At 43.8% G+C, this 18,109-nt stretch overlaps 1 protein-coding gene across 3 annotated transcripts in view; it reads right to left on the reverse strand.

The window, feature by feature from the left end:
• LOC120901567 (protein O-mannosyl-transferase TMTC2) overlaps positions 1-14,506 on the reverse strand; it is a 157,725-nt gene extending 143,219 nt beyond the window's left edge. Inside the window, exons 1-3 of one of the 3 annotated variants that reach the window (XM_040309607.1) lie at positions 14,348-14,506; positions 7,676-7,688; positions 5,407-5,979 (exon numbers count right to left, since the gene is read on the reverse strand). In XM_040309607.1, coding sequence (XP_040165541.1) covers positions 5,407-5,429 — 23 coding nt within the window. In that variant the 5' untranslated portion in view covers positions 5,430-5,979; positions 7,676-7,688; positions 14,348-14,506. Of the gene's footprint in view, positions 1-5,406; positions 5,980-7,675; positions 7,689-14,171 lie in introns of all 3 variants that reach the window. The other 2 variants (XM_040309606.1, XM_040309604.1) reach the window with 2 other exon arrangements.
• Positions 14,507-18,109: the final 3,603 nt, after the last annotated feature.

The raw sequence follows: 18,109 nt of genomic DNA on the forward strand, positions 1-18,109 counted from the left end.
ATGTGACATCTTTTGTGGCAGCTTGCTTCTTGCCGAGGCGTTGTTGTGAAACCACACGTTGGCATGGTAGGAAGGCTAGGCACTTGGTTTGTCTGTTGTTTTTAGTCTCTTGCTTAAGACTGGAAGGCGTGCCCAGTCTTTCCAGGATGGAATGTTTACGTGCTATCGCTTCCGTGGCAGATTGGTTTTGCTCGTTGCTCCCAGTTGGCTTGCTGTTGTTTTAAGAGCATTATACCGGTTCTGCAAACACGTGTATTGGTTGAATTTCACTGCGAAATGGAACGATTAAAGTGACTTTTGTCCATACATTAGGCATTTGGGCGAGAACTTTAATTCAAAAGATCGTTTTGTTTCCATTTTTGGTTCATGGAGTATTTAATTTGAATGAGTTATTGCAAATCATATTTTCCACAAAAATGTTTGAACTCTCCGAAAAAAGATCTTTAAAACATAAAATGGCTGGAACAGTTTTTTTGTGAATTTTTTTCCTATCTTTGTTTTCCAGAATCGTTTGGTACAATTTAGAGGGATGGAAGACTTATTTTGTTATGTGAATAAAATTTTGATGTCTTTATAACAATATTTGGCTTAACTACAACGTTCTGAAAACGTCCACAGGCAACAAACAACAAAGATCATAAATGCTACTTAAAAGAAGAAAATCGATCAAGTCCTGCTATTTGATTTAAAAATGAAAGAACAAGCAGCAGGATTGTGTTTATAAATGACTCAGTATTGAATGACATTCATGCCAATTTATTATGAGCAATTTGTCCATTTAAGTTTACATCGTTTTAAAGCCTAAAACTATTCAGAATAAACCTGAAACTTTAACGTTTTATACTAAAATTACTTTAAGAGCACATTTCAAATGAAATAATCAATTCCTCAAACTTCATCGTCTGCAGTCCGAAAACCCCTACATTGGAAATGAAATTCCACCAGCATCATCATTCGGTGAAAATTAAAACATTAATTATCGAGCCGGGGTTGGCATCAATTGCAATCGCTCCGGCCTAAACCGAAAACACGCGACCATATGCTATTTGGTGGGTTTCCATTCCAATTGGTTTTGGGTGATAGAATGTTACCAGGTACTCCCACGCATGCACGTATGTGTGTGTGTGTGTGTGTGTGTCTATCCACCAACAAACTTCTGGCCCAAAAATCCATTCAAATGCATCTCCAATTGGTACAACCTCCGCGATTGCAAGGCCTAAGCTCCAATGCGTAGCCACTGTGCGATGGGGGTAGCGTTTTAGAATGGTGTGTCTCGCCGCACTCGGAACCGACCGGGATGGGGCTTTGACGGTCGCGTACAGGTTGCTTTCGGTGGCATAAAATAACCTCAAATTTCCTGCACCATACACGCCAGCGACCGTACAATCGCACGGTGGTTTTTTAGTTATTTCCGCTATCGAGCAGCGCAGACAGCAGCAGTCCCGTTTTTATGGTCGACAATCGAATGCCTACGGGCCGTGTGTTTCGCGAGTGTTGGAGTAGGCCGGTGGAGAGTGGTTTCGCGTCACCCTGGAGTACGTTCCAAGGGCTAGAGGTCACGTTGTCAACCGCAAAACTGCCGGTGGAAATAATGACCATTTAACTTCTAGTTTTTGCTAGCAAAACGGTGAATTGGATTCGTTTTCCAGTGGGACTTCGACGTGGGATAGTGTGAGGAAATTTTCACCGGGGGGACAAAATAGTATGCATGTTTTGTGGTTCCAGTTTTATGTTGAAATTTAAGGTTAGAATGCGTTCATTGGTATGCTTGAAATAAAGCAAATGATGATAACGGAGGATGAACATATAAATGTTTTGTTATATAGATTAGGATATTAGGATATAGACATCAAACTATTATTCACCAGTAGCTTAAACAATATCCCTCCCCGGTGTTAGTATAAAAAAGGATAGTTTTGTTATTTTAAACCTCCTGGTCGTCTAATTAACCATCATAAAACGCAATGTCAAAATTCATTACGGAAAACTACCCCCTTTGAAAGGCACGTTGTACCTTCACGTGCCTCGAGATCAATGGCTTAGTATAACCTTCACGTAATGACCAACGGTACAGGTGTTTGCTAACCTTATACATCCTTATTTCAACACCACTTTTCTCACCCATTCCCTATCCGGTGGCATGTTAATTTCATTCGAAGCAGTTTATGCGAGCCACTTTAATAGAATTTTCACCCAAGCTTTAATTAATTTCTCTCGCTGTAAATCACTCCATCTCCTTCAACCCTCGCAGCAGCCTTACGTGTAAGCAGCAAAACAGATGAAAAAAGGCGCAACACAAAACTCGGACAATCAACTACCATCCAACCAATAACCTTTTGCTTGCTTCATTACGAGTTTGGTGTGCCGCGCTGGTAGACGGGGAAAAGCGCTTTCCTGCCGCTGGATGCATATAAGCGTAGCTAGCGTCCTCATTGTCGTCAACCTTTGAATCGCAGCACAGCAAGGTTCGCTCAGGAAAAGGCAATGACATTGACGAGAGCTCCCCAAAGGGCACACACAAACACACACACACTTAATTCCAAAGCTGCCTCCGCTGCTCCGTTGAGGGATTTCCCGGGGTTTTTGGCTTTAAAATTCCGTACCTCGTACGACAGGGAGCACCGTTTCATCATCATCACTTACGTGGCTAGTGAGATACGTTTTTACGACGAGATGAGCCTTTTCGGAGGCTGTGGAACAACACTGTTCATACTCATACCACGGTGTTCGGCGATGGCACGGCATGACGATGCTGCTCATGATGCTGCTGCTGCTGCCGTTAGGTTTCTTCATTGTTCGGTAGCTAATGGATCTCCGGCGGTAAGGAAACCTTGTACGCTACCAGGACCATCGTCGTGCGAACGTGTAACATCTCCATCATCATCATCGTCTTTACTATTTTAATAATTTTGCCTCGCTTCTCGCTCGGACCCATGTCCGGTTAGTGGAAGCGTCGTCGGATGGGTTTTACGTGCTGCTCATAATCACTTTCACCCTTATGCTGGGGTTCTTCTACAAAAAAAAAAACCCGTAACACAGGGGAAAAGCAAGCAAAGGATGAACGAGCTGCGAAAGCTTCCCAGCAGAGGCTACGTTAACAACGGCCAGCAGTTTAATGGGTACAGAACGGGTCAAAGTATACCAAAACCTCCAAACCAGTGCCTAAGATGCCTTTCGTTTACATTCTCTCACACCCGCAATCCTTTCCTGTATTATCTAGTTAAAAAAATGGAAAATAATTTCATCCCAGACTGGACAACACACTTACCGCACTTCCTGGACTATGTGCCACTCTCTCCTTGCATTCTACCGGGTGTGTCCGACCACTCCGGTGACCGTAAGTTTTACAACAATTTTTACATGCCAGCGTTATGCAGATTTAATCAAATGTAATTTATTATCTTAATGGTGTTTTAATGCTTGCCTATGAATATAAATTATCAGCGTCTCTCGCTCTTTTGCCAGCATTTTGGTCAACACAGGCAATTCCACGCTGCTCCGGTGTGGTGTTAGGTGTTCTGCGGGGAACTTCTAAACTCTCTGCCGTTGGAACCGACTGGCCCTGACCGAGTATAAATATGCCGGAGAAACCCGAACTCCTTTCTTCGTTTGTTCAGCAGCAGCCTTGGTTGCGGAAATTATACCACAGCTGAGTTCATTGCATCTTGTAGTTACGGGTAAACGCTTGTCTTCTACCAAAGCTCAATGCAGTTTGGATGAGCGGGGAAAGGCAAAAGAAAGGTCGCTTATACTCTCCCTTTTAAGGTAGCATCGAAACTCGGAAAATTTCCAAAACGTATCTCCACCACCGTACATATTGGCTCGAGAAAGAAAGCTCCATGTCGGGGTTTGGTAGACAACGGGAAGGAAATTAGTTTTATAATTATTTCACGGCATCGATCCGAGGCACAAGCCGGTGCACTGGTAACTCGTACCTTTGAATAAGCTCGGCTTTGCCCTTCCAACTATACCGGCAGCAAAGGAGATGGAGCTTTTTCTTCGCTCCATGTTTTACCCGAACAAGCCGCAACTAGGGCTGCAGGTAAAGATTGCAACGAGAACAAGGTGCCAACTTGCACGATAAAGAGGGATAGAGGAGCGTTTGCTTGCCGGTAGAAAAGTGTAGACGAAAGTTTTAATTAAAGATTAACGCTAATGCTTTTTAATAAAAGCGAAACCCAGCACCACGGGTAAAAGGGGTAAGGGGTAAGGTCATTATCCGCAACGGGCCAGGTAAGGCAGTGCACGGAAGCCAATGGACAGCAGTTTAGCAATTATGAAGGGAGAGGATTAGAGCAAGCTTAGTTTGGATGAGATTTAATGGAGGTTCTCTGTTCCTTCTACGTCACATTCTCTCACTAATGCGAGGTCAAAATAATTTATAAAGAATTGTTATTTATCTGCTCTTATTTCTATAATTCTATTGTTTGAATACTTCTAATTACTTGGCGTCTAAATTAAACTGATGGCTCGATGGTTTGACTAGTTTCAAAACAAACTGTTTTAATATGACAGTTGAAAATGCAAGTCTTCTTATAACTTGGGACATAAATTTGGTCCTAAAAGCAACATAGCAGCATTTCAGGATTTTGTATCGACTTTTCGCTACAGTTTCAAAATATTTCAATTATTCTGTAACAAGAATAAGAAGGCCATTGAAATAAACCAAATGTGTAATCAATAGCTTCAACCAATTGCTGAGCATAACTCAGAGAAATTAATCCCAAACTGTAGCATTTCACCTCCAACCCATGCACTGCGAAAGCCAATTTACTTTAAAGTGATCTTCTTACACTACCATCAATACTTAAACACAGCTCAACCGCCGATTGCCATGCACTTGCGGTGTAATAATGCAATTATAATTGAAATCGATGAGCATGCGTGAGATCACACACACAATGTTCGCTGATAATGAACTTGAATGAAGTGACTTGATGACTGTTTGAGCGAGCGTATTGTTCACAATCGATTTCATGGCATTACAACTCGACTTGTGCACTGACACGCTGCAATTTGTGTTGTAAATTATTGAACCCTAGGGGAGACATTTAAGATGGCGCATTACAACGCTGGCCAAACTGTTGTTCGGTTCGGTACAAGTTGTCCATTTCCCAAATGCGCTTTCATGTAGTTACATTTTTCTCCTTCCATTTCCGTTCCAAAACTCCCCCGCCCCCGTGCGGTGGTAGCATTAGCAAATTATTTCCAACCCTCAATTGAGGGCAGCAGCAACTCAGGCGTACCCAAATGCACATCAAATGGTATGAAATGTGCGTAGAACATTGATTTCACGAGCTGCTGTGGCCCATGTTTCCATGCTACACTTTCTCCCCCTCCGAAGGTTGGCCAAAAAGTTTCGATTTGTGGGCAATGTTTTCACATACCATTGCCAGTGTAACCTACCTTGACTTGTTGCGCTGTACCATCGTTCCCGCTAAACCGTTGCTAAACTTGCCGTTGCGCCGCTCTGGTTGACGGTTGCTGGAAAAATCATATTACGGTTCACGGTCGGTTCACATGGCCGCTTATGGGCGCGTACACACTGACACAGGCATACACTTTCTCTCTCTTGCACACACACGCACCCACACACACACTCGTACTTGAACAGATAACACTGGCCTACGAACCGGTACGCACCACGCACCCTTGGTTACTTCGCAGAATTCGCGCAGCAGCAAGAATATATTTTAACTTTTAACAACTCCACTTGACTTTCGACTTTCTTTTAACTTTTTTTTTGTGTGCGGGCGCTTTTGTAACTTTCTTTTCCTTTTCTTGAAGCTGCGCGTATTTATTCCACACTTTGACTTGATTCGTATTCTTTATTTTCACACTAAAGTAGCACTTTTCGCACTGCGGGCGTGAATGTGTATGGGCGCTCGGGCAGCCTTTTTCCCGGATTATTCGAACACGACTCGTTTGCTGCCTTTTTTTTTGCTTGCTTCACAATTTCTTTAACTTCCACGAATCAACCTAATCAAATTGAAGGAACAAGATGGGAGAAAAAATGGAGAAAGGTAGAATAAAAATGGCATATTTTATGCAGTTTGGTGTGCAGAGCCGCAAACAGCAACAAACTGGATAAGGCAAGAAGTTGGTTTCATTCAATTTCATTCGTGGCCTTGCTCACTTTCTTTAGAAAACCGCTGTGAGTAAAGAATGGTTTCATTCTAGTTCCGTTTTTTTTCGTTCTGAAATGTGAAAACACTTGCGCGTTTTGCCGTAAAAGAGTGCCGCTCAATCTTGCACATCTGTCACTGTCCAGTGCGCTCGAAAACTTTCTGTAATCGAAAACTTTCGCCACCGGAAAATGTTTCGTCTTTAACCTCTTTTTTGTTATAAAATTATTCATTTTCGAAAACGGCACAACGGAAGCAAACGCTACCTGAGCGAAACACGCAACTAGAACTATTTATGTAAATTCAACTTGGTAACTTGACTTTCGTCGGTCGTCGTTCGTCGGAAGCTGACTTGGAGTGGCTCAGGCAACCGCACGTCTGGGAAAGATCCTCTCAGCTCAACCTTTACACGCAACCTGTGCTGGTCTAAGTTGTCAGTTTTATTCCTCCAGCTCACTACGGGTGGAACGTCTCTGGCAGGTGGCGTACGTACACGCCACCGGGACTTCTCTCTCACCGGCATGTCTCCACCAGACTTAAGTATTTGGCTTCCCGCTGGTGAAGTATTTTCCACGAGCGCATTACACTATGTGCGTGCTGGGTGAGCCAGTCCTGCCGCTGCTGCTCCTTCGCGGCAAAACCGCGAAACCACCGCAGCAGCACAACAAAGTTGGTGTTAGTCTTGTGTTGCCTTTTCTGTCTCTTACCCCACAGCTGGAGACAAAGCTGGTGGATTAGTTGCCCTCGCGACTAAACTAAACTGCTGCCCTTGTCAGGGTGTCGAGTTACGTCCCGTCGGGTTTTTTTTTCTCTCTCCAAAATTCTGACACTCGGAACTAAGCATTTCTAGATCTTCTTTGTCGTGCCTTTCTTTTTCTCCCCTTTTTCATGCATCCTCCGAAGATGATGCTACCAAAAACGGGTCCGTTTCGAACGTTTCGCGCATTTGCCACTTCTTGGGAAGTCAGATCATTGAAATGGGTTTTGTGTGTTTCCTTCCTCTGCACGCAAAGCAAGACTGTTTTTTCCCCCCTTAACGAACTTCGGAACTGTTCGATACCCCAAACGGACCGGAACGCCGTCAAAAAAGAAGTGACTTCTTTGGGCGAACAAATAACGCAATGGTGGAATCTCCGAAGAAACTCTACGCAGCAACAACAACAAACACAAAAAAACACAGTCTCTGGTGTGGATTTCGCTTCGCAGATTGCTGTTTTTCTTTGCTAAACCACCCGACGATTGACGACGACCCTTTCTGCCAGCCTTCCGGGATCTGGGAACAGTGAACTGCGGAGCTTAAGTTCAGTATAGTTTTCTTGGAATGTGGGAACTTTTTCCTGCTCCGGGTTGAGGTTTATGTTTTTTTTGTCTGTTTGTTTGTTTCTTCCCACTTTCTTCCGGGGCGATCTTTAAAGCTTTGTTTGGTGTCCCTTGGTCTTCCTTTTTTTTTCGGACGGCGTTCGAGCGATGGAAAAGTCTTTGATGAGACTTTTCATCGAATGCGTTGCGTTTGAAGGTGCATGAAAGAACTGCCGAGACTAAAAGCTCACTAGTGGATGTGATCTGGAAAGGGAAGACGAAAAGAAAAATGCTGGTTAGAGGAGATTGAAATGGAAGTACTAAGAATAGCACACAAAGGCAACGTGTCCTCGACGCGGCAACTGTTGTTGCTGCTTGTAGCGAAACGATATAATATCACGTAATGAGAGACCCATTGGAGGGACAAATTCTTCCTCTCAAACATCCCACGAGACAAAGATCGTCGCGCTGGACCAGAAAAAGAACCAAGCACGCCAGCTGTATTGTTATTTTCATCTTTCCTTTCTAACATTCACCTCAAAAGGCTCTGTGTGATTTGCTACTTCTTTTTCCATTGCTCTGTGTGTGTCCCTTATGGTCATTTGTAGCTCGCCGCCAGTTTTGCACCCACTGGTAAGGAAGCGTGTACAAACCTTCCTAGGCACGACATGGAAAAGGCAGGCAAAACACGGGCAGGAGAAAAACTTTTCGACTGCCATTTTGCAGCGCACCAGAATGGCTATGCCACGTGCTTCACGTCAAATGTGTGAAACGTGTCCATCTTCAATGAGGTTTGCCCCTGGCTCTGGAGCCGGGGTTTGTGCAAGAGGAACACTGTGCAGAACACAATAGAATGACACCAACAATGAAGGGAAAGAAGGAAAAAAGCATATCTAAAACAAAAGTTGCAAGCGAGAGAGAAGTGTAGCACAATAAATGAAGGATATTGCGCTTTTCCGTTTCCGTTTGTTCCATGTTTATGAGTATGTGCCTGTGTGTGTGTGTTTTTCCCCGAAAAGAAAAGCGATCGTCTCGGATGTGGATGACTTCCAGAAGCAGGAGAAATGGTAGTAGTGTAGCAAATTTCTTTTTTCACCAAAGACGATAGTCCTTTCCTCTGGGTGAGCAAAGTCCAGCAGCTGGGAAGTACAATCCACCATCAGTTTTATTTGGTGAAGGTTGTGTTTTTCTTTTCCTATTATTTTTGCTGTGCTTTTGTGTCAAAACCGGATGCTTCCAAATAGATTGGATTCGCTCAATCGTACACCAACTGTTGGGCTGAGCTCGATCATAGCAAGGGAGCGCAAAGGTATAGTGTGCCGATAGTTTTGTGTCTGTCGTGGGCTGTCGGTTTTCTCGAGTTTATCAATATTCCGCACCGAAGCGTGAAGGTTGATGAAGCAATTTAGAGAAAATGTGAATATTTTCAACGGTGTTGTGTCTTTCTTTTATAGAATAATTTGGGAGTTTCTTGAGAAAATGATGCGATTTATGAGTAAATTGGAATGGTGCAAGGTTTTGTGGTAAAAGCTCTCTTCGTAAGAGAAAAAAGAGATCATTTTTAACACTTTTGCGTGTTGATTTCCGTAGCTCAATTTTTTGGACCATTTAACGAACCTTTTAAAAGCAGTTCTTCAAGCACACTTTAAATAAAAAATACCCTAATCGAGCTAACAGAGAACGGTTTTTGTACTTGCACTGCTTGCTGCAACCTTTCAAAGACAGACCTTGAGACAGTCTCCTCAACAAAATCAACCACAGCAGAGCCTCACATCACATCGCAACGGTAGCGAACGAAATCAAAACCAGGATGTCCCCTAATGGGACACTGTCGCGAAGCTAATCCAACCAATTTCGTACGATGTACAGCACCACCATTGAGAAATGCACAGAAACGCTAGACTGGGGCGATTTGGGTGGAAATTTATATCGTCATAAAATCTTAGCATCCTTCGTGCGATTCCAACACTAAACCTACACACACACAAGCACTGCTGTTCAGAGGCGAAAGTCTAGTTAGAGCCCCCAAAAGCACACGTTGCCTTTAACTTACCCTCAGCTTGCTCTAAGCTCAGTGTAAATAGTAATACAGCCTGCGAAGGCAACGTCTTGTGCCTACCCGACGCATAATACGCGCAAAGAAATAGGTATCATTCACGGCCTTAAATCCTTGGTGCGCACTAAAACAAGGCAGCAGGGCGAACTTGCCGTCGTCTGCCTCGATGCAGAGAAAATGCGGCTTTCGCTTCTCTGTCGCCATCTTTCACCATGGAGTATTTTTTTTTTTTAGTGTGCTCGTGCTCGTGGAATAAACGTGAAGGAAGAAATGATTTCAAGATTCAAATAGCCCAATAAGTAAGCGAACAACAAAAAATCTCTCTTCCCAAGACAGAGTGTTTTCCGCACAAAATTCACGTCAGCAAAAGGCACTACACGGGCGCAATCTCCGGCAATTTCACTGGCGATGGAAAAGATTTGCAAGCAAAAATCATCACGCACTCGCAGTGAAAGTGTACGGAAAATGAGGCACAAACAGACACGCGCAAAACAAAAACGAGACAGCTCATCAAACCGCGAAAATCTCTGCACATTCGGCACAAAAGCGTGTAGTGTTTGTCGCTGAGGCACACAGTGTTGCACAGTGCGACATAATTTTCTCCCATCCAATCACCAGCAATTGGGCGCGTGTGTGCGCCTTTGTGAGCCGCTGCTTCTCAAATTGTCATTGTTTTTCCGCTGTGTTGCTGTGTGCAAAAATTTCCCTAAAACCAGTCACACACCCACACCAATCAAAGGGAGAAAGAAAAACGCAAAAAAACAGCAATTCAACTGCCATTTCAGTTCGTCGTTTCGAAAAGCAGCGCCCAAAAAGTGAAATAGAATAAAGTAGGCGAAAAAGTTTACGTTTTATGTGCTTTGGGCTTTGTCGTTTGTGTGTGTGTTTGTGTGGAGCCTTATAAATTTATCTCTCAATTGGGAAAGTTTGAAAATTGCAACTGATTTGCCTTTGCTGAACAAGGAGGGGCACGGTACGGCGAGAGCAGCAGCAACTTACTCAAATTGGCAGATCGCAAGCAGGACGGCGAAAAGGGGCCGGAGTGTCTGTCTTGGGAAGCGTTTCTGTTTCTGTCGCCCTTCCGAAACAAACCATAAAACACACATATAAACACCGATTCCGGTTTATGCGGGTAAGAGAAACGACGCCAACGACGACAATGACAATGAGGAGAAGAACAAGCGCATGGATACATATTACCCATCCACAGCCCATTTCCATATTATTTGCTCGTGCGGGTTTTCGGGGTGTCCCTTTGTTTCCGGCGAGCTTTCGTTTCGACGAGCACCGCCACCGTCGCCGGTGGGAGCGACTGGTGAAGCAACAACAGCCCACAAACACAAAAAAACCCGAGCCTTTGCCATTATTTGCTCGAAACCAATATAAAATGTGGTGCCGCTTTTGTGATGCCGGTGTTGGCATGTGTTTGCATTTGTGAGTTTGCATGTTCGTGCGTGCGTGTGTGTGTGGGGGTGAAACTTTCGTTCAAAGCAACCTGCTTTCTACAACAACTTTGGCAGAAGCAGGATGTGGTGATGCACACCTTTCGGCTGGGGTATGGCTGCTTTATTGCGAAACAAAAACCGGCGTGGCGTGGCGCGTAGGCCTGTGTGCGAAGCAGTTTGAAGTTTGTTTCTATTCTATCTGATCCTGTTGCGATGGGCGGGATTGGGGCAAGTTTTAAAGTGATATCTTGTTATACTTTCTGGCGGGTTTGCTCGTTATCGTTTAAAGCAATGCATGGGGGTAGTTTTTTAAATGTGAAAAGTTTGTTGCTATTTTCTTTATTCAAGAAAATCAAGCAATATCTGCAGGATATGTACAAGAAAACATAGATTTTAAATCCCTTTTTTTATGCTTGGTTTTTAAAGGCAAAAGACACTTCAAAGAGCGCACGAGCACGACGATGATAAAAGCCAGCCATTATTAACCAGCTCTTAGCTCTTCATAAAACTTCATAATTCATCAGTGTCCGCGCTCATTAGTTGGCATTATAAATTCACTGCCACAGCAACTCATCTCATCACAGAATTTAATTCAATCTGACTATTGCATAGCAAGGGGAGCAAGGTGTGGCAGCATACGCAAGCAAAACATGATAAACAAATCCAGCCAGTTTATAAGAGGTTCTTTCCAGTGTCTTCAAGATGCTGCTTCACTACAGACTTCACTGGAAAGCATTTCATCCACACTACTCCACCACCGCAGCGGTAGTTCTCCGCAGCCAACGACGGACGGACGGACGGACGAGCATAACCAATTAGGAGGAAAATGTATACCGGCACTGGAACGCAAAAACGTTCATTTCATCCCGGCTAATAAACAACACTTTGCACAACACTTTCCTCTGCGCTCTGGTTTTCTCTCTCTCTCTCTCTCCCTCTCTCTCTTAGCGCACACACTCGCATTCACAAATTCACGGAGATACGCTTCTTCGGGGGTGCACTGTTTGCAGACATTTATCCACTTTCGCAAGCCTTCACTTTGCACCAGCAACACTGCGATCTACACACACACACATACACAGACACGAGGTACGTTCGTTTCGTGAAACAAGAGCCCTTAAGGAACGAGATTCCCTGTACAAGAACGTGCACTCGCTGCGAAGGAATGCCTTCTTTCTAAAGCGAAACAACGCAAAGGGGCAGCACCAGGGTAGGAGAGGGCACTACAGCGTGGTCGTTTGAAGTAAAGGTTACGATACGGAACATGCGGCAAAAGCGTGTGTGTTATTAGCGAGCAGAGCGAAACAGGGTGGGATGAAATCTTCTCAAGACGTGGATCAGCTGAAACCAATCGTTTCAGCGCCAATTAAACACTGCTACTATTTATGGCGTTTTTTTCTTTGTAGCTCTCACTGCTTGTATAGAACAAGGAGGAACCTTAAAACGATTTCTATCGACATTCTCTTACACCGTGCTTGCTTACCGGGTCCGCCAAAAGCTTTGAGGGTGAGAAGGAATTTAAGAAGAGGAAATGAAAGAATCGCTTGCGAAACCTTCGCTCGTTTTGCTTTGGTGTGTCACAGGACCATAGAAAAAAACGGATACGAATTTGTGCAATTCGAGCTGCCAGGCTTTCCCCGGTTTGCTTCTTCCAAAGGACACACCAAACGAACTTAAAACATCCATTCCATTACTTAGCAAGGAAAGGAAATAAAGAGCGGAAGAATATTCTTTCCACCATCGCCATTTCTTAAGCAATTCGCCCAACATGCCGGCGAATGCCCGCCCGTACCCGGTGCTGTGTGCTGTATGTGCTCGGTTCAGATTGGGTCATGCTCTCCCTAACCTTGCCCAACGCCTTCAAATCGTGCTCCCAACCCGGCCAAGGCGCTCAACACCGACCGACCCGCCACCGACAAGCCGGCCCTAGAGTAACGATGCAACTTGGGAAATTAATTAATTTTCAATTTCGATAAAACAGCTGCCTAGAGCGTTTCCCATCTCCGCTGACTTCTCCCTTCCTCTCCCGTCCCTCGAAAGGTTCACATCGGGGCACCGATAATTTCGGGGGCCCCGGAAACTCCCTCCCTCCGGTGGGGGGGGGGGGTGGGAATAAGGAGGGCGGAGGGAGAGCCTGGGCATGACAGAACGCCGCCGTGCTGGGGCAAAATTGTTGAAGCAGCACATAAATCTTACAATTTCAAGAAAATAAATCGGTGGAAGTAACACAGAGTGAGTGGTTGTGGGGGGCGGTGCGGGTGTTGGAAAAGTGTCATCTCGCCCTCGCCCTTGCTAGGGCCTGGAATGGCCGGGCGGTCGGCAGGGTGTAGAATGGTATGGGCACGAACTTACACCACCATCCCGATGGTGCCGCAGTACGGACCATCCATTCCGGAAAAACTGCAATCACTTTAATGGAAAAGCAAGATGTTCGCTCCATCCCGCTTTCCATCGCAGCCGCTGCCCCGTGCCACACGCGGTGTGACAGAGTGGGGGAACGAAAAGTGGGCAGGATTCATTTCGCATGTTGCTTCTTAGCCAATATAGTGCTTGTGCTCGCGCAAAGTACGCGCTTCCTTTTTGGTGGCGCTCTTTGGTGACGGTCTTTGGGGGGATTTTTTTTGTGTTGCCCGCTTTTGAAGCCATGTGACCAGCACGCCTTTTTTCTGCAGGCTGTTTGCGACAACTTGGTACGCTCTCTCTTTTTTTTTGCTTTTTGTTCCTTCCCTTGCACTCGTTTAAAGGGAGCGTGGATGTATCATAAGGGAATTTCCCTTCACTTTCGTCCCACACAGCTGCCACACAGCTGACTGGAGCGGAGCGTGGCAAGAAAGTTTAATGGTTCGGGGTTCGCGATAGGAGAAAGGGAAAATTTGCAAGAAAATGCGAAGAAAATGTGTTTTCACAACAGCTGCTGCGAGGTCGGAGTTTGGCCGTGGTAAAGTGTTTTTTCCCTTTTTCTTTTGCTATTCGATATGCAACTTCCTTCCGGTTTGGGTGATGGCCGGTTTGGTGGCAACATGATGGACAGGATGGACTCTAACAGGGAAATGGGTGGATAAAATGCATTGCAAATGGATCGTGCTTTTCATCGAAATTGAAGTGCATGAAACACACGATTTACTCAACCAGATGCAAGCAATAGTAAACCGACCGTTCGTTCCCATCTTTCACTGACTTTAATGTAAACTCCATAAGCACACGCTTTCGTTCTCATGTCAACATGTCTAATGGTTAAATGTTCACCTTTTTTAGTACGATGACACACATTGAATGTGCGGAAGTGGTCGTTTCAGCATAAACAAAGACCATTGGAATGTTTATGCATCGCTCGTCGCAGTTTCTTTCATTTCACCTCCAAACACGACCCGTGGGTTGGAAACACACGCGTGACAAACATGTTGTTCCCTCAAATAACGCACCTTCACAGTTTCTCTCTATTTTTGTTTTTTCGGAGTACACGGAAGCAGGACTAATAGGAAGCAGCTTTGGTTTCCTTTTTGGCTGGTTGGAAAACAGCCCTACGCACTATTTTTTAACGCGCGACGCGCATAGAGAAACCCTCCTCCTTTCGGCGTAAGGATTGGGTCGAAACTAAATCCGAACGGGCGGCCGAACGTTTGCTTTAAATGCTACATTCAACAACGGAGCCGCGAGTGGCGGCACTCACGGACGTGGTGAGTGCTCATTTTTTCGGCACGCTCTCGTTCTCAAGACCGTATGTCGTCGCGAATTCTCAGCCTAATATCCTCATTCAGTAATGCCAGCTGAGACTGGGTTGATGTTATTGGGAATGTGAAAGAATCGCGAAACAATCGAACCGAAAGAGCGAACGAGCGAAGGGCGGGAGAGTGAGTGACGTTTCGAAGTTCGAAAAACCACTCACGAGTTTTTCGGGGCGCAGGCGCGTCTATTTTGTGTGTGACACGTGAACGCGAACCAACGCGAACGAAGCGGTTTTCCTTGGACGGATTTTCATGCTGGACGCTCACCCCGCGGCCGAACTACATTTTCTCAGTTTGCATTGTGTATTTTGCTCTCTCGGTGGTGAATATCGTACCGTGTGGTGAATTTCTGTCGGGTTTCTCACGCTGCTGCAGTAGGAGTGGGTTGGGTGACTGCAGAGCTGCAGAGTGTGGAGGTGGCAAATGTTGATTATTGCAACAGACCTCTTATCATGGTCATTGTTTTGTCATCCCGTACCAACATTCTCTCTCGCTCGCTTTCCTGTTGTCTGCTCTCTCTCGTTTACTCGCTCTCTTATTTTCCTTTCGAACGAGGCACACTCTCATTGCATCTCGTGCGGCTTTAATGGTAAAGCCACACAATTTAATTCGACAACATCGAAACATCGCTGTTGGACGGTTACAATTCGGAGCAGTTCCTCTCATTCAGCTATCTCCTCTAGCCACAATCCAACGAACAAAACCAACCATACATTCAGAAAGGGTGCCATCGGTGGTGTGTTGCTCCTGTTGAGACCGAAGGTGGGAGATTTTTCCCACGCTGGTGACAAGATTTTCCACGAGTTGCTCCATCACACCACACCCGACCGGCACCGGCGTTGTATGGGTGCCGTTTTGGGGGCGAAGAGAAAATTAACTGAGAAAGTGTGGTGGCTCGTGTTGCTGGCGTTAGTACGATCGTTTCCCGCTAGAGGATGCTTCGAGGATGCTGGCATGGATTTGGCTCCCCATTCCGTTCGTCGACAAGTGGAGCATTTGAATCAAATGGGTTTAACGGAATCTTTTAAACGTTGGACTTTGTTTAAGATTGAATTATTTAACATCTACATTGATTGTTTGTAACATATGAAACAATGAAGACACAAATCAATTGTATTTTCAATAAACGATTTATTAGAAGTCCTATACCCGTTTTTGTTTAACCCTGTTACTGGCAACCAAAAATACATCATATTCCAGGCAACCGGGCTACCCGGGTAGCCAGCAACTTTGGAAGCTTATAACTTTTGAATTCGTAATCCAATATTGATGCAATATTCTGAAGAAAATTAAAAAATCTTATTCAGTTTTTACAACTGTTCATAGATTGGTTCAACTCGCTACCGTTTTTTAGTTGTAGTTTTTCAAAGTTGACAGGATTTTTTTAAAAATAATTACAAAATGTGAAAACTATTTTTTTCAGTACTTTACAAAATTATCACAGCAAAATGGCTCCAAAAGCTTTGAGAACTGTATGTTACACGTATTGTGTAAATTTTTCAGAATTTTTCTATGAGCCATAAAAAAGATAAAGGAGTTTTGATTTGAATAAAAACCGTTACATAATGACCCTTGCTGGTAGAAAGACACCAACATCAAATAAACTTCACACTAATAGTTTTATTTCAGTGTCTTCACAATATATAATCAACATAACTTACCAATAGAGACCATTTTATCAAGTTTTTGCATTTGTCGCAGATGTGCATTTTATAAAATTATCAAGCCCACTGTATTGTAACGGTTTTTATTCAAATCAAAACTCCTTTATCTTTTTTATCGCTCGTAGAAAAGTTCTGAAAAATTTACACAATACGTGTAACATACAGTTCTCAAAGCTTTTGGAGACATTTTGCTGTGATAATTTTGTAAAGTACTGAAAAAAATATTTTTCACATTTTGTAATTATTTTCAAAAAAATCCTGTCAACTTTGAAAAACTATAACTAAAAAACGGTAGCGAGTTGAACCAATCTATGAACAGTTGTAAAAACTGAATAAGATTTTTTAATTTTCTACAGAATATTGCATCAATATTGGATTACGAATTCAAAAGTTATAAGCTTCCAAAGTTGCTGGCTACCCGGGTAGCCCGGTTGCCTGGAATAGGGGTATTGAAAAATTTAATTCTAAAAAACAGGTTATTTATACTCAAAAAATTCTACGAAAAATTCCAGTAAAAGATGGCTGTAGATTACACACATATTCCAAATTTCAAGTCAATCGGATTCCTAGAATCAGAGAAATGAGCAATCAAAATCGATTTGGCTACTCGGGTAGCCGGTTGCCTGGAATAGGGTTAATGAACAGAAAAATGTCATGTGGACAAAATACGTGTCCAAAAATATTCAGCATATTTCAGAGAGTAGTAAAATTATTTCAATTCAAGCTCCTGTGTAGACTTTAAGATCGGTTTCAAAACGCATTTCTATATCGGCAACACTTTCCACAATGTTAAATACATTGAATTCCATTGAATAAAACGATTAATCAACCTTACAGATATATATATATATATATATATATATATATATATATATATATATATATATATATATATATATATATATTTCAATCATAAACACCTACTGTAAACAATACCATGTTTGGCATGATGTTTGCAAATTGCAGTGTATATAACATTGGTAAAATGTACTTTCCCCTCAACCCAGCAGAAACAATCATTTCACCAGGCAGCATTGCGAAACGTTTTGTAAATTTCACACCCACTTCCATGCATCGCTACCAAGCACTGCTAGACAGCTAACAAGGCCTGAAATTGCACCTATCGTTTGCCCATCGGTTTAATTTAATTAAAACGACTTCTCCACCCCTGCCGACCAACCAGAAGTGCACGAATAAAACTCGAGTGCAGTGTGACGCGAAAAAGGCATGGTGGGAGTACAAAAAGAAAGAAGGAAAAAACCATACTACTCTCAAATCCGTTTACCGTCGTAGTTCGTCGACATCAGCGAGCTGCGGCTCAGCATTAGCGGTGGAAAAGGAATTAAGCGAAAAAACTGGGAAAAGGGTTTGCAAAAAGAAAAATGAACACGACGAACAGGAACAGCAGCAGCAGAAGCACCAGCTCGATAGTTTGAGTGAAGAAACTCCCCGCTGGCCGTTTGGAAGGAAGGCAAGAACAACCGGCTGGCTGATGAAAGAGCGATTCCTTTAATCACCACACATTCCATTTAATTGCTTTATAAATTCAGCATGAAATTTCGATGCACGTCGGTCGAGCGGCCGGTTGCTGCACCTTGCGAGATTCAAATGGTTGAAAAGTGTATGCTGCCTTGCACAAGCAAAAAAAATGTATGTATGTATAACTCACAAAACCATTGCTTGCTGAACGGGATAAAGTGGACGGTGGCCAAACAGGAAATGAGATTTCATACGAGGCGTTTCGGCAAAGGAAATGGTAACACGGTGGAGTGAGCAATGCGCGAAAACTTACCGT

The sequence above is a fragment of the Anopheles arabiensis genome, chromosome 3, assembly GCF_016920715.1.
Source record: "Anopheles arabiensis isolate DONGOLA chromosome 3, AaraD3, whole genome shotgun sequence".
NCBI classification, from domain to species: Eukaryota; Metazoa; Arthropoda; class Insecta; order Diptera; family Culicidae; genus Anopheles; species Anopheles arabiensis.